We start from the raw sequence: 15,203 nt of genomic DNA, 5'->3' as shown, positions 1-15,203 counted from the left end.
TCTCAAATTAATGTAATGTACCGTATTTTTTGGACTACAAGACGCACTTTTTTCCTCCAAAATTTTGGAGGAAAATGGGGGGTGCGTCTTATAGTCCGAATGTTGCTGGGGGTATATATATATATATATATATACTGTGCTGGGGGGAGCGGTTGCGGCGGAGAGCGAGGCACAGGAGGCAGCAGCTGCCTGCTGCAGCCTACACTATCCCCGCTGCTAAAGAAAATTAATATTCACTGCTCCCCACGCCCATAGGTGTGGGGATAGCGGCACACAGTGTACCAGCAGCACGGCTCCTACTGCTGCCGGGCGATCGTGAGTGCCCGCTGTTTAAAGGGCATGAATATTTATGCCCTTTAAACAGCGGGCACATGCGATCGCCCGGCAGCAGCAGGAGCCGCGCTGCAGCTACGCTGTGTGCCGGCTATTAAGGAGCATGAAGTCACTGCTCCCCGCGCACACAGTCCCGGTGTGGGGAGCAGTGACTTCCGGCCGCTGATCTCTACTTGTGAGCCTCTCATGGCAGTGACGTCATGCACGGCTCACATGTAGAGATCAGTGCGGGCAGACAGGACACAGGGCTGGAGGAGAGAAGAAAGGCGAGTAGGAGTGTTTATTTTTTTATGTGCAGCCTGATGGAGATTAGGGGGACCATGCATACTCTAGGATAAGGATGAGGGGGCCATACATACCAGGGTTGAGGATGTGGGGGCCATACATACGAGGGTAAGGATGAGGGGTGCCATGCATACCAGGATAAGGATGAGGTGGCCATACATACCAGGATAAGGATGAGGGGTGCCATGCATACCAGGATAAGGATGAGGCGGCCATGCATACCAGGATAAGGATGAGGGGTGCCATGCATACCAGGATAAGGATGAGGCGGCCATGCATACCAGGATAAGGATGAGGGGTGTCATGCATACCAGGATAAGGATGAGGGGTGTCATGCATACCAGGATAAGGATGAGGGGGCCATACATACCAGGGTAAGGATGAGGGGGCCATACATACCAGGGTAAGGATGAGGGGGGCCATGCATACCAGGATAAGGGGGCCATGCATACCAGGATAAGGATAATGGGTGCCATGCATACCAGGATAAGGATGAGGGGGCCATACATACCAGGTTAAGAATGAAGGGTGCCATGCATACCAGGATAAGGATGAGGGGTGCCATGCATACCAGGATAAGGATGAGGCGGCCATACATACCAGGATAAGGATGAGGGGTGCCATGCATACCAGGATAAGGATGAGGCGGCCATACATACCAGGATAAGGATGAGGGGTGTCATGCATACCAGGATAAGGATGAGGGGGCCATACATACCAGGGTAAGGATGAGGGGGCCATACATACCAGGGTAAGGATGAGGGGGGCCATGCATACCAGGATAAGGGGGCCATGCATACCAGGATAAGGATAATGGGTGCCATGCATACCAGGATAAGGATGAGGGGGCCATACATACCAGGTTAAGAATGAAGGGTGCCATGCATACCAGGATAAGGATGAGGGGTGCCATGCATACCAGGATAAGGATGAGGGGGCCATACGTACCAGGGTAAGGATGAGGGGGCCATACATACCAGGGTAAGGATGAGTGGGGCCATGCATATCAGGATAAGGATAAGGGGGCCATGCATACCAGGATAAGGATGAGGGGTGCCATGCATACCAGGATAAGGTTGAGGGGTGCCATGCATACCAGGATAAGGATGAGGGGTGCTATGCATACCAGGATAAGGATGAGGGGTGCCATGCATACCAGGATAAGGATGAGGGGTGCCATGCATACCAGGATAAGGATGAATGGTGCGATGCATACAAGGTTAAAGATGCGGGATGCCATGCATATCAGGATAGGGATGAGGGGTGCCCATATCAGGATGGGGATGGGAGCCACGTATAATAGGAAGGGGAGACATATCTACCAGGATGGGGAATATTATCAGAATTGGGGGACATTACCCCTATTCCAGTGTCACCAGCAGACCCGCTCCCCCTTAACAGTGCATCGTGACCACATTTTTTTGCTTAAATTTCTTTTCTATTTTCCTCCTCTAAAACCTAGGTGCGTCTTATGGTCCGGTGTGTCTTATGGTCCGAAAAATGTGGTACTTTACACTGTGGAACACAAATAGAAAAGGGCCCCTGTGCAAGAACAGTATAAGGGCCCTTTGCAGATCAATAGCTCCTCATAATGCACACTACCACAGGTTTTGGAGGTGGAAATGGGCCCCCTTTACCTCTTGGGCCCCTGTGTGGCTGCATAGGTTGCCCCAATGATATGTCCGCCCCTGGTACTTTACTGAAAATAAGATTTACCTTCATCCATGCCGTTCAGCAATTCAGTCAGCTCTTCCAGTTTGCAGTCATATTGGTGCTCCTTCCAAGACTCTCCGTTCTCACTTCTCAGTACAATCAATTCCCTTTCTTTGCTTCTCATAGATCCAAAATGGGGGATTTCTACTATGACAGGTCTGCACAGAAACAAAAAAAGTCACTTTAAAAACAAAAACACCAAAAACACAGATACCAAACCCTCTGCAGTAAAATGATGTAAAAAAAACAAACAAACAACAAAATAAAAACGAAAACCAAAAAGCTGCAGAATACATCAGATTATAAGTGGTTAATTGAAAGTATAGCATCTTATCCTGGTACTGTTCAAGTGCTCTTCATAGAATAATTATTATAAGGTTTAATCATGTGTAATTTACTTGTAAGGATTCTTTTACTGGTTATAGAGGACTGATTCTGCAGCTTTCTTGGTTGATTAATAGACAGTATCCATATTCTCCTACAGAGGTTGTACATATGTCATCCAAGCTGTGACTTGCAAAAGAAGCACAGAGCAAATTTTTAGAAGGAGAATATATCATTGTATGGAAAGCATCTGTTGACTCGATCTTTTCATTTCCTAGTAAGAGCTAAGGAATTAGGTTGTTTGGAGTAAATCTTCCATGTAATCCTGTAGACATACAAACATAGGAGACTGGACATACTTTAGCCAAAGTGATGAACAAAGAGCAATGGCAAGGGCAATACAATCTTTGCAGGTTAATAGGTCAGATACTGTCTGCTTTTCATCAGAGACTACATAATCATTGTGCATGGTGTAGAACGTGACGGTTCGGAGAGAAGGTATTTCACAGTCGTTTCATCATTTCAACTTTTTTAAAAAAAAATTTAATTTGTTCAGTAAGTTTTATTATAAGTAGACGTAATATTACAAAGCAATGACTTATAGACACAACTTTTCTAGAAAAATGTTACTTTCTGAGTAGAGACCTACATCAGAGAAATGTCAGTCCCGAGAGAAGAAGAAGCCATTCAGTTGTTGTCTTCTTTCACTTTGCAAGTTCCACTCAACCATCTCCTAGTTTTATCTGTTCATGGATGGACTGGGTGAAAGTCAATACGACAGCCCATACAAGAGGTCAATTGAGGAAGGAAAGGTGGGTGTTCTGCGCTGGTGGTGAAGATCCAAATGGAAATTTCACCAGCCAGGTAAGGTGTAGAACTGGTTTTATTTTCAAGACGTTTGAAGGTCATCTTATTTCTTCATGAAGAATGATGAAGATTGAAAATAAAACCAGCTCTACACTGTGTTTGGTTTGGCTTGATCTGGCGTTCTCTGATTCTGCTATATGAGAAGTGTTGTTGCTATAGCACTGGAGGAGAGTAGTAGCACTGAAACTGGATGGGATCAGAAGCTAAGAGCAGATTCCAGCAATCCCGGCAGCTTCAGTGCAGTGTGTATAAGCTTAAAGGGGTTGTCCACTACTTTCACAATGATGCCCTATCCACAGGATAGGGCATCAATGTATGATCGGCTGGGGTCCTGCACCCGGCACCCCCGCCGATCAGCTGTTATCGTCACCGGCAGGAAGTCCTTACCTGCGGTGCTTGGCCGTCCATCTGTAGTGGCTGCCACAGGGTACTGCACATCCACCTCCTATTGAATAGGAGGCAGATGTGCAGTAACAAGCGCCAGCCACTACAACTTGACGGCGAATCACAGCAGGTAAGGACTTCCTGCTGACAGCCACCGCCGACACCGATAACAGTTGATCGGCGGGGGTGCCAGGTGCGGGACCCCGGCCGATCATACATTGATTTCCTATCCTACTGATAGGGCATCAATGTGAAAGTAGTGGACAACTTCTTTAATACAAAAGAGCTTGTAATTACTATGCATGTTCAGACACCAATGATAGACTGCAGCAGTGGAAAGCAACCTAAGCAATGAGCTATAAATAAGGTAAAGTAAAGGAAGTAAATTGAAAAGTTGCTTGCTTTCACAAGCCTTTCCTAATTATACCCATCTTTAAAGATGGAAATAACCTGTTAAATTAGCTTAGAAATGCAGTGCTTAAGCCAAGGCTATGGATAAAATCAATACAGAACCCCTACGTGATTCAAGATCCAAACCTTAATGAGGGCATCATAACGTGTATTACAACAATAGTTTACACCTGAACACTATTTTACAATTTTGATAATATCAAATATAATTTGCATGAAAAAAGTTAAGAAACTTAATAAACTGCCATGTATTATATATTCCCAGCCATGCTGACATTCTGGTATTTTCTTGTGAATCTCAAGATGTATGGGCAAACTCTGTACATACACACTACAAGCAGGGAATACTGAGGCCTATAAACTCAAGCGGTTGAATTATATTTCTACAAGTTAATTATAGCAAAATATTTGTAGAGCTGCCCAACTCAACACAGTACAAAGAAAGAATCTTTTTTTCCTGTATATAGATAATATCAATATATAAACATAAAGGGTAAACATCTGAATTGTTGAATCCCTGTGCATAATTTTACAGGTCTGTGTGTCTGGTGTAGTTAGAAGTCATTATTTACAAATGTTCACTTAAAGACGTTGTCCAGAACTTTTTTTTACTATCTGCCTAAAAACTAACAGGTGTCATGATTCCACCATGCTGTGAGTGACAGCTCACCCGCTCTATAGGATAGGGGTGCACTGAGCTGTCAGTATTGAGAATGACAGCCCAATGTGACCGGGTCTGCAGGTGTCACCCGTTCTGGGTGATCACCTGTCTTTTTAGCTGGCTGGCTATTATCAGACCTTGCCAGTTTTAGCTTTTAGCTCAGTGGTGTGTTTGCTATGTATTCTGATCTTTGCTGCTGGACCTTGGATTTTCCTTTTTTGACTATCCATTTGTATTATCCCTTTGTCTATGACATACCCTCCTGGCATTTAACCTCGGACTCCTTTACTTCCCTGCCTCACAGCTTACCCATGAGAAGTGACTTGGCATCACACAGACAGCTAGTTGCTAACTACCTGCCTGCTGTACCCAGTGCTGGCTCAGAGCTGTCACAGACCGCTCCTTTCGGCAACTCAGCTGCACCATGTCAACCACTCCTCTTCTGGGCTGCACAATCAACAGGGCGTGATTCCTGGCGTCATGCTGATTGGTAGCTGGCTTCCAGCAGTTAGGCAGCAGGGAGCCAGCTGTCTGTTAATCAGCATGACGTCTGCAGTCACCAGAACAAAGCTGTTGCTCTGTCAATATGACGTCAGCAAAAGTAGCTGAGTCGCTGGCAGGAGCAGTCTGAGACTGCCCTATGCCTCACGAGCGGTCTGAGACTGCTCTATGCCGGCAGAGATTGGTGCAGGGCACAACAGGCAGGTAGTTAGCAACTACCTGCATGTTAGTTCTTAGGCACATTGTAAAAAAAATATTCCCAGATAACCCCTTTAATGTGTCATTTCGCTGTGACTAACAATAGCTTTTTTAGAATATTAGTAAAAGGCAAAAGATTTTTACGTTGTTAAGAGAACCCAGAGTAGAGAGCCACGAGTGATCCTAAAGCTTAAGATCCTAGTTAGTTGCCTATTATGCTTCCACAGCTTGCAACAGCACATGACCACTCGGAACATTAGCAGGGAAAGCTAAGCCGATGTTGGAATGTGTCCAATGTCATTCAATTAATAATGATTAACTTAGTGATTCCCATGTGTTTCGTAAAATATAAATTTAGTTGCTCTCAGTTGTGCCCTTTCACTGTATATCTCTAACTAGTATTACAACTATATATACTTGAATATACTGCAATGCATTGTTCGATAATGGTATTAATTTTTATTTCCTCCTACATTATCAAGAAAACCAATATTATGACTTGGGGTAATCCAAAACCTTTTAGGTTTTCTTTTTTATATATTTAATTATGCCTTTATGACCATACATTTGTGTTCTGAGATCCAATAATCAATCTCGAAGTTCAGTATTAGGTTGCATGGCTTCTGGCTTCAGTAATCAGTTCAGTAGACAATGTATCATTGGAAACATCTACCTATTTTCTATCTCTAGACAATCTGATTTTGCTAAAATGTTGACATTCATGCTTATTTATCGAAAGCTAGTAAATGCTTTCTCCCACCACATTGTTTTACCTGAATGAATGTGGAAGTCTGGGGATGTCTACTGAGTGCAATCATTGCAAACAGGGAAGCACGCTACAGCAGTAGTGTGAATTATGCAGTGAAAATCTGCACTAATAGATTATTAAACCAAAATAAATGGGATGTTTCTAAACCCTGTATGTATTCAGTGGACAAAAAAAATGACACCTTTTTATGGAATATAATAACTACAACCGTCACAAAATGATTTCGGATCAAATTCCAATTGTATTACAAATTAGAAAATTTTACTGGCTTACAACGTCACAATTTAAGATGTAATTCAGTTTTTACCAGTTAAGGGGATTCTTTGGTGCTATTCACTTCTGCATCAGGAGGTGAATGACTCCGATTCATACCAGGTGGAATGTGGGCACAATTGGCACATATCGTGCAAGTGTCCTATTCACATGCACAGTACCTGCTGATCATGTACACAACCCCTCGGTGTCTGTAGAGTTGATATAATTGGTGCTACTAACCTCCTGATGTGGATACCTGGTTATGACAGGCGTATGATATCTGCTGATCATGCAGGCGTCTTGGCTGGTATCTAATATCATCAATACAGACGTAAATGGCGCCAAACAAACGTTAGAAGAGTTCTCCAAAAATATAATAAAATGGCCCTCGTCACGTAATTCAAATGTTAGCCCATCCTAGACACATGTCAGTACGAGCTGCAATCTGAAGAAACCCAGCACCCGAGACCTGTGTCTCAACTGACAGATGAGTTATATCGTAAGCATACATACCAGTGAGTTGTCAGAGAAGGGCTGTGATAGGAGAAGAACTAAATCTTCTTGTTGACTGAGCACAAAGGATTTTCTTCTCCAGCCTCAGTCCTTCGTGCACAATTAGCCGAGGAGAAGATTTATTTTTTCTCCTATTAAAATCCTTGTCCGGCAGCTCACTGGTATCTGTGCTTATGATACAGCTCCTCTGTTAGTTGAGATACAGATTTCGGGAGCTGTGTTTCTTCAGGCTACAATCCATCCTGACACGTGACTAGGTTGGTTTGCTTTTCGAATTGGGCAATTTTATTACATTCTCAGAGATCTCCTTTAAGGGGCAACAGAACAAACACATTTAGCGTCAGCTAATTGATGGAGCCCTAAGGCTCATTCACATGTCAGTTTTTCTCGTATGAGTTCTATTCGTGTTTTGTATGGATAGCACTCAGACCTATGATAGTCTATGGGGCTGTTCAAATGTCTGAGTATGTTTGCCGACCAAGTGGTCGGCACAAATCACGAGACATGCCTTTGATTAAATTTACCATTTAAAATCTATAGGTCTGTGAAAAAAATTCGATAGCACTCAGATGTCATCTGTGTGCTGTCTATTTTTCACTGACTTTTCAGTATGAGAAGCTTGAGAAAACGTCATTATTTTTGTTTTCATCCTTGAAAAAGTGATGAAATTCTGACCAAAACCTGATGGTAAAAACTGACACACTGACAAAACTCGTGAAACCCTGATAAAAAAACATTGATGAAATGTCTGAATGAGCCCGGATAGCAGTGCAGAGACAATGTGGCTATATACTAAAGAGCAAACTGCATTGTGTGTACTGCTGCGCAGGCTCCATGTGATTGTGCTTATGGTCTTATGCCTAGTGTGTAGGGGGCGTAGGTAGACGTCATAGCCCATCCATCAGGCACTGCATTAGCCATAAGACAATATATCAGTTTTTCTAGGAGTGTTCCTTTAAAGCACATATGTCAAACTCTGGCCCGTAAGCCAAATCTGGCCCGCAGGGTGGTTTTATTTGGCCCCCGACACCAGAACCACCACCCCTCGCCCCTATGTGGGGCCATTATTCTGTTTGGAGGACTATGCGGAGCCCATTATTCTGTATGGAGGACTATGTGAGGCCCATTATACTGTATGGAGGGCTACATGGGGACCATTACACTATATGGAGGGCTATGTGGGGCCCATTATACTGTATGGAGGACTATGTGAGTCCGTTATGCTGTATGGAGGACAATATGGGGTCCATTATACTGTATGCAAGGCAATGTGAGGCCCATTATTCTGTATGGAGGACTATGTGGAGCCCATTATACTGTATGGAGGACTATGTGGGGCCCATTATACTGTATGGATGACTATGTGGAGCCCATTATACTGTATGGAGGACTATGAGGGGCCCATTATTCTGTATGGAGAACAGTGTGGGGCCCATTATACTGTATAATGGTTGGCCCAAGTTTTTCATTTTGGCCCTCTGTGTGTTTGAGTTTGACATGAATGCTTTAAAGGGTTTATCCAGGACGGTTTCATTTTTTTATTATGAGCGCTCACAGACTGCTCCTGCTAGCAATTCAGTGGCTTCCGCTGATGTCGCTTCGACAGAGCAGCAGCTGCTCTTCCACTCTGCTCTGTTGATGGGGTGTTACTGCCAATGTCATGCTGATTGACAGCTGGCTCCCCGCTGCATAACTGTGGCGAGCCGGCTGTCAATCAGCATGATATCAGCAGTCATGCCTCATTGGCACAGCAGGGCGGGAGAAGAAAAGGTGCTCTGTTGACATGGAGCAAGTGAATTGCGGGCAGGAGCAGTCGGTGACCACTGTAAGGTACAACAGGCAGGTAGTTCCATCTGTTAGTAACTACATGCCTTTTAGGCATATAGTAAAAAAAAATAGTCCTGGATAAACCTTTTAAATACTAAAAGTGAATTCATCCACTGTAAGAAGGCCGTTCTTACCATAATTATATCTGCAGAACTATAATAGTCAACTTGGTGGGAATTTCGACGGGCTCTTTTGCAGGCTTGCTATAACAGGATTATTATTCCAATACACACATAGGACGAGCCTGTGTTTCTGCAAATATCAGGCCACGTTCAGACAAGAGAAGAACATTCCTTACAGTTCACATGACTGGAATTCTTTGAAGAATGGCTACTGATAAGCAGCTCGCTCCCCCTGCCAGCTCGCTCCCCCTGCCAGCTGGGAATGAAGAACTCATTCAATGCTTTTATTCAGCTGGCAATCTCCCTTCAGTGTAACTGAACCCACCGGGGTGTCTAGGTCTCACGTTCACTATGACTGTGGCAGACATATAATTATATAACAGCAGTGGGATAATACAGAGCAATCTAAACCATGCGTACAAATGACTTACCGTACTAAACAAGAACATGTAGAAATGTCATAGCATATGTAATTGCATACAATTTTCCATTAACTGCAAATACCTTCTCTTGAACAAAATCATATGAAAATACTGTCTCTCCAAACTACGTGTTAGATGCGGCACGAACATAAAAAAATTAAAAAAAAACAGACGAAAATATAGCAATCATGAAAAAAATAAGCAACTTAAAAGAAATCATTGAGTTTCACATGCCTAAAAGCACAATAAAGTCAGCAGCGATAGACAAGCCACTCTCCCGTCACCAACATGACTTAAAAGTTTAACGGAAAAGATGAAAAAAAAATGCGGATGGAAAAATAATAGAAAATGTACAAAAAAAAATCCCTTCGACCATTTATAGCCTTCATTTTTTGGTTTAATAATGCAGCATCCTACCCAATAAATTTTGTCCCTTGAGGCCCAAGCTGCAGGATTCGGTTAATCAAGCTTTCTCCCTCGTTTAGAGGGGGGGGATTGGTAGGAAGATGCAGTTTACTGAATAACATCCATGCAGCAAGAAGAGAAATAAGAAGGGGAAATTAGGATTGGGGCGGCCACTCCAGACCGTAATTGCCGGTTCTATGCCACAAGTCTGGTGCCCGCTTTGGAAAATAAAGTAAAGTTCTGCATGCAATCTAAGGAGAGGGCATTCATGGACCTAGTGGTCAGTAGCATAAACTATATGCTTTGACAGCCTGTGTACAATCACTGGACGTTCTAAGCATTTGCATTACAGACACAAAGCAACCACATCAAAATGTGAGATAAGTGCCGTAATGCAGCGCTTCAGGACAAAGGAGCAATCTGGGATTCAGGGTCTGGTCCATACCATGAGGTTTGCTGCCTGTCAGCAAGCAGGATGATACAGCAATGTCACAGGTATGGTTGCTTGCAAAATAGAATATGAATATGACACTTATACTAACATTATCGTTCCGGTTGGCTTCACTGCCAACTAATCATGAAGTATCTAAATTATTTGATAATTAATTATTAATCTGATATGGCAAGGAGTTCCCATAATGTCTTTGTTAAATGAGAAGATATAACCTTTATTTTAAGTAACAACTAAAAAAAAACACAGGCTGTATGAAATAGTGGACTCTAGTCAGTGTCATATGCTGCAAGGTTGTTTGTGCTTTTTTGTAACCATAAATGTATAATTAGCCAGTTTAAATGGGCACTATCATCAGTGACATAAGTCTCTTGGCCTATCGTGCAAAAATAAATGATGAACTATTGTTGTTTTTAAATTGGCCACTAGATACCAGAACAACAGGCTAGTTAAGGAAGAGATCTCATTTTACAGCCTACAGTAAATGTGAATGTCAGAGTCTTTGGTAGTCAAAGAGTTGAGAAGGTTATCTGGTCAGAGGATATTGATGACGGGATGGGTCATCAATATTAGATCGGTGGGGGATCAACACCCAGCAAATCAAGTAATCTGCTCTTACGAGCTTTGGCATCGGCGAGATATAAACAGATGAAACAGAGTTGCAAAGCGCAGCTCCATTCAGTGTAGTGGCTGCTGCTGAGTGCTGCAGAACATCATATATTCTCTTGAATAGGAGCTGTTGTGAAGGACACGGCAGCAGCCACTATACATTAACTGGAACTTCATTCCATTTGTTTACCTCAGGCTGCCGGCAGAGCAAATAACAGCTGATCAGTAGAGGAGCCGGGTGTCAGACCCCACCGATCTAATACTAATTGAACTAGCCTATGGATAGGTCATTAATATTCTCTGACCGGAAAACCCTTTTAAGGAATTCATACATATTCTTAAATGATGGTCCAGTGTAAATGTGCAGCCGTCAAACGATTGGCTACAATTTGTTGGTCGTTGATTGACACTTTTATATTGACCTAAAAATTGGGGTTTGTTGGTAGCATATCTGCCCATGTGAAATTACACTTAAAGGGGTTGTCCAGGTTTTTCTGCTGTCATTCTAGGTGAATCCTCACATCGTGCACACTGCGGGCTAGGAGAATTCTCCAGTGCCATCGGTGAGACCGAGCCGTCATATGACCAGAAAAATGCGACATGAATACTCCCGGTCACATTCAGACTAGATGTGCATGGCCTCGCTCAATTTTGTGTTGAGCGATGCGACGCACATCTAGTCGGAATGTGGCTGGAAGTAAGCTCCCCCAGCTCGCCCCATGATATTGATGGGTTCGGCTAACAGTCTAATGTCTGAATGGGGACTCCGTCATGGGAGATGTCTGTTTGCAGCTTTTCTTATAGAGAACGCTGCAGCACTCGGCTGAATTTAGTGCGCCTGTATATGGGAGAGATGGCCAAGATGACTGGCAGCCAATGATCGGTCTAAGCATGATTTGGTAGAAAGCCATCTAATGTGTTTACGGCTGGCTGAAAAAAGCAGGGTTACCAGTCCAGAGGGGACACAAAACAAAGTAAAATACCCCACATTAGACTAACGTCGACTGATCCTGTTAATATTGATGGGTTCAGCCAACAGTTTAATGTACATGGGGCCCTGGACAGATGATTGTTGGGGAAGTTAAGGACCTGGAATGTCTGATTTTGGACTGACGATCCTTTTTTTCTCCTTAAGATAAGTCACCACTACAGGGGTCCACACTGCCTGACTGGAGCTGAGAGTTCAAAGTTGTCATAATCACACTTATGTCTGTTGTGCTCAGGGCAACTTGTATTCGTTCTACAATGATTAGGTTGTCTCTTACTGTATGTCTCACACAGGAGTAACCTACAGGTTCTGTGCTACTCCTGTGTGACACATATAATGACAATCTGCTCTGATCGCACAGCGGAGTAATTATAAGTTGAGATGAGCACATCAGACATAAGTGAGTTACTGACACCTTTGTACTATTGGCTCCAGGTGTTTGTGTGTGTATGTAGGGATAGGGGAAGGGTAAACATACAGCAGAGGTGACTGTGCTATGAAAGGAGGAGAGCTGATAGAAGGGTTTGTAATGTGACACAGCTAAACTCAGCTGAGCAGTCTCTCTCCCGACACTGACTGCCGGGACCTTATCTGAATGGTGTTAGTCATCTGTGCTCTACTCTCAGTACTTTCTAATCATGCAGGAAGTTAAACCAGGAGATCAGGGCTGTCTGTCATATGTCTCACACATTGCGTTTATTTACTGTGTTAAAGAGTAATGCTTCCAGTGCAAAATGAAGATATGGAATAAACAACATAGAAATATTCAAAAGATAATATTTTCCGGAGAGTGCAGTGCAGTCACAACGGTCTTCTAAACTGATCTGTTTCACAGTGAAAGGTGTAACGGCTTTCTTAAAAACGTCATAAATGCAAACGCAATAATCTACACAATAAATACAGTACAGTTAATTCAACGGGTAAAGATATGACTTTGGAGGTCGATCATACTGTATGAATGCCACTATGGAACCAGCATATACAAATTGCTTTATCAGATATCATGGTATGAAAACTTATCTTAAACTGCAAATTATAAGAATAATGTATACATAAAATGTATAATAAAGTAACTCACCCCAAAAACTGAGCCCCTGCTGGGCCCATTTCAACTAATCGACTTGCCAATCCTTCTCCTTCTACCATTGGTGGTGGTGTTGCTAATTTGTGCCTCTTGACCAGGCGGCAGGTAATACGAGTCGGGGCTGTGCATTTCCTTGGCGGGATAATGATTCTCATGCCATTGTGTCGGCTTCCTCTCATTGAGCCACCCCGGGCATCCACCATGAAGCTAACCAGGAAACTGTTAAAAACAGAACATCAGGTGTCAGTAAAAGAGTGAAAAGGACAAATAATAGACAATATATATTCAGCTATTCATGCAGTTTCTTTGATTAGTTGTAATAATTAATATTCCAAGCCCCCCAGGAAAATCAATTGTGCAAGTATAAATAATTGTGGGCAGGTTTCTCATGCAAATGCAATATTTGAAGTTCAAAATTCAATTCTGATTAATTTCTGTATATATCTTTATAAGGTCAGGGCTCCATTTCATAGCTCCAAATTGGCCACATAGACATACAGTTATAATGTAAAACTCTAGTTTTCTGCAGTGATCTCTAGGGGGAGTTCAGGGGCTACGTGGTCCACCTTTGCCGACAATTTTTTTTTTTTTTACATAAATGCAGAGGCTAAAATCATTTTTGCATTGGGATTAGTTGAAAATGTTGCACCTTCTGTTTTTTTCCAAGCTCTTTATTTCCCTATAAATTCAACTTTGATGTGTTATATGGTCATATAGCAAAAGAGATGAGTTCAGAAATCGACAGATAAAAAAGTTACAAACAGCCTGTCAGAGCATCCTAGCAAGCTGACTGATAGATTCTCAGTTAACTCATTCTGCAGCCAGCAATGGACAGTGCAGCACAGAAGCTACAGAAGGCAAATGATGCAACATTTTTTAATGTAAAATTATTTTTAGCCCTAACTACATGCATTTATTTATGAAAACTAAAGTTGACCCCAAAGGTGGGCAACCCTGGGTCTTAAAAACATAGTACGTGTTACAAGTGCCACAGTAGTTTACTTTTTCAGTCGACAACGCCACCTGAATGAATGGGAATGATAAAAACAGCAATTTTGCAATTTTATCGTTTGTGTTTCTTTGAGGTTCTTATTTTTACAATGTTCACCAAGTGGGATGAATGACGTTACCTGAATTCATCAGGTCAGCATGATCATTTCTATAGATTTATTTACATTTTCATACTTTTGTCCGATAAAATCCATTTTAAAGAAAATCATTTGTATTTGTGTCGCCATAATCGGAGAGCCATACATAATTTCTTCTTTTTTCCATCAAGGGAGCTCGGTGTGGGCTTGTAATTTGCTGGATGAGATGACATGTTTATTAGTACCATTTTGGGGTACATGCTTTTTTTAATAGTTTTTATTACAGTGTTAAGGAGGAAGATTAACGATAACAGCAATTTTGCTACTTATTTTCATATGGTGTTCACTGTACGGGCTAACCAATGAGACATTTTTATAGCTAGGGTCATTACCAACATAGCTATACCAATTATATGCTTTTTTATTATTTCATTTTTCTTACAAAATTAAGAAATGTCTAACTTTTTTTTTTTTTACATTTATTTATATTTTTTATATTTTTTCTTTTTTAAATACATTTTTTAAACTTTTTTTTTCACTTTTTATTTTTCGTCCCTTTTGGGTACTTCAACTTGTTGGATCTTGATCACTCATGTAACACAATGTAATACATCAGGCCGACAGGGATCCTATTAGACCCTCTCTTGCTGGGTCTAAAAGGAGGACAAAATTGGAAGGTTTGGGCTCAATGGATAGCCCTAGTTCGCCATGACAACATGTTAGTACCCACATCATCAGTTAACAGGGTGGAGTGGGATTGGGCTGACAGAGGGAGCTCGCTCCCTCAGTCTAACCACCTAGATGCTGCAGTTGCTTTTGACTGGGGATTAAAGTGAAGGAGTCAGTTCTCACGTACTTTCAGTAGGAGCCTGGCTATGCATCAGCTAGGGTCCTGCAGCTGATCGTATGCGAACAGACATAATACTTACCAAGCATGAAGAATATATCTGTTATGTAGAAATAGCACTTTATGCATACAATTCCAACATTGAA

At 42.3% G+C, this 15,203-nt stretch overlaps 1 protein-coding gene across 35 annotated transcripts in view; it reads right to left on the bottom strand.

Moving 5' to 3' along the window:
- Positions 1–15,203, bottom strand: part of ANK3 (ankyrin 3) — a 762,832-nt gene that overhangs the window by 56,143 nt on the left and 691,486 nt on the right. For all 35 annotated transcript variants that reach the window (XM_073685429.1, XM_073685434.1, XM_073685432.1 and 32 more), the window contains 2 exons: positions 13,117–13,341; positions 2,335–2,489 (listed from right to left, as the gene is read on the bottom strand). In XM_073685429.1, coding sequence (XP_073541530.1) covers positions 2,335–2,489; positions 13,117–13,341 — 380 coding nt within the window. The remainder of the gene's footprint in view (positions 1–2,334; positions 2,490–13,116; positions 13,342–15,203) is intronic.

Source organism: Phyllobates terribilis, unplaced genomic scaffold (genome assembly GCF_046119375.1).
Source record: "Phyllobates terribilis strain yellow unplaced genomic scaffold, ASM4611937v1 Scaffold_5__5_contigs__length_657084704, whole genome shotgun sequence".
NCBI lineage: Eukaryota > Metazoa > Chordata > Amphibia > Anura > Dendrobatidae > Phyllobates > Phyllobates terribilis.
This window is presented reverse-complemented; position numbering and strand designations above follow the sequence as displayed.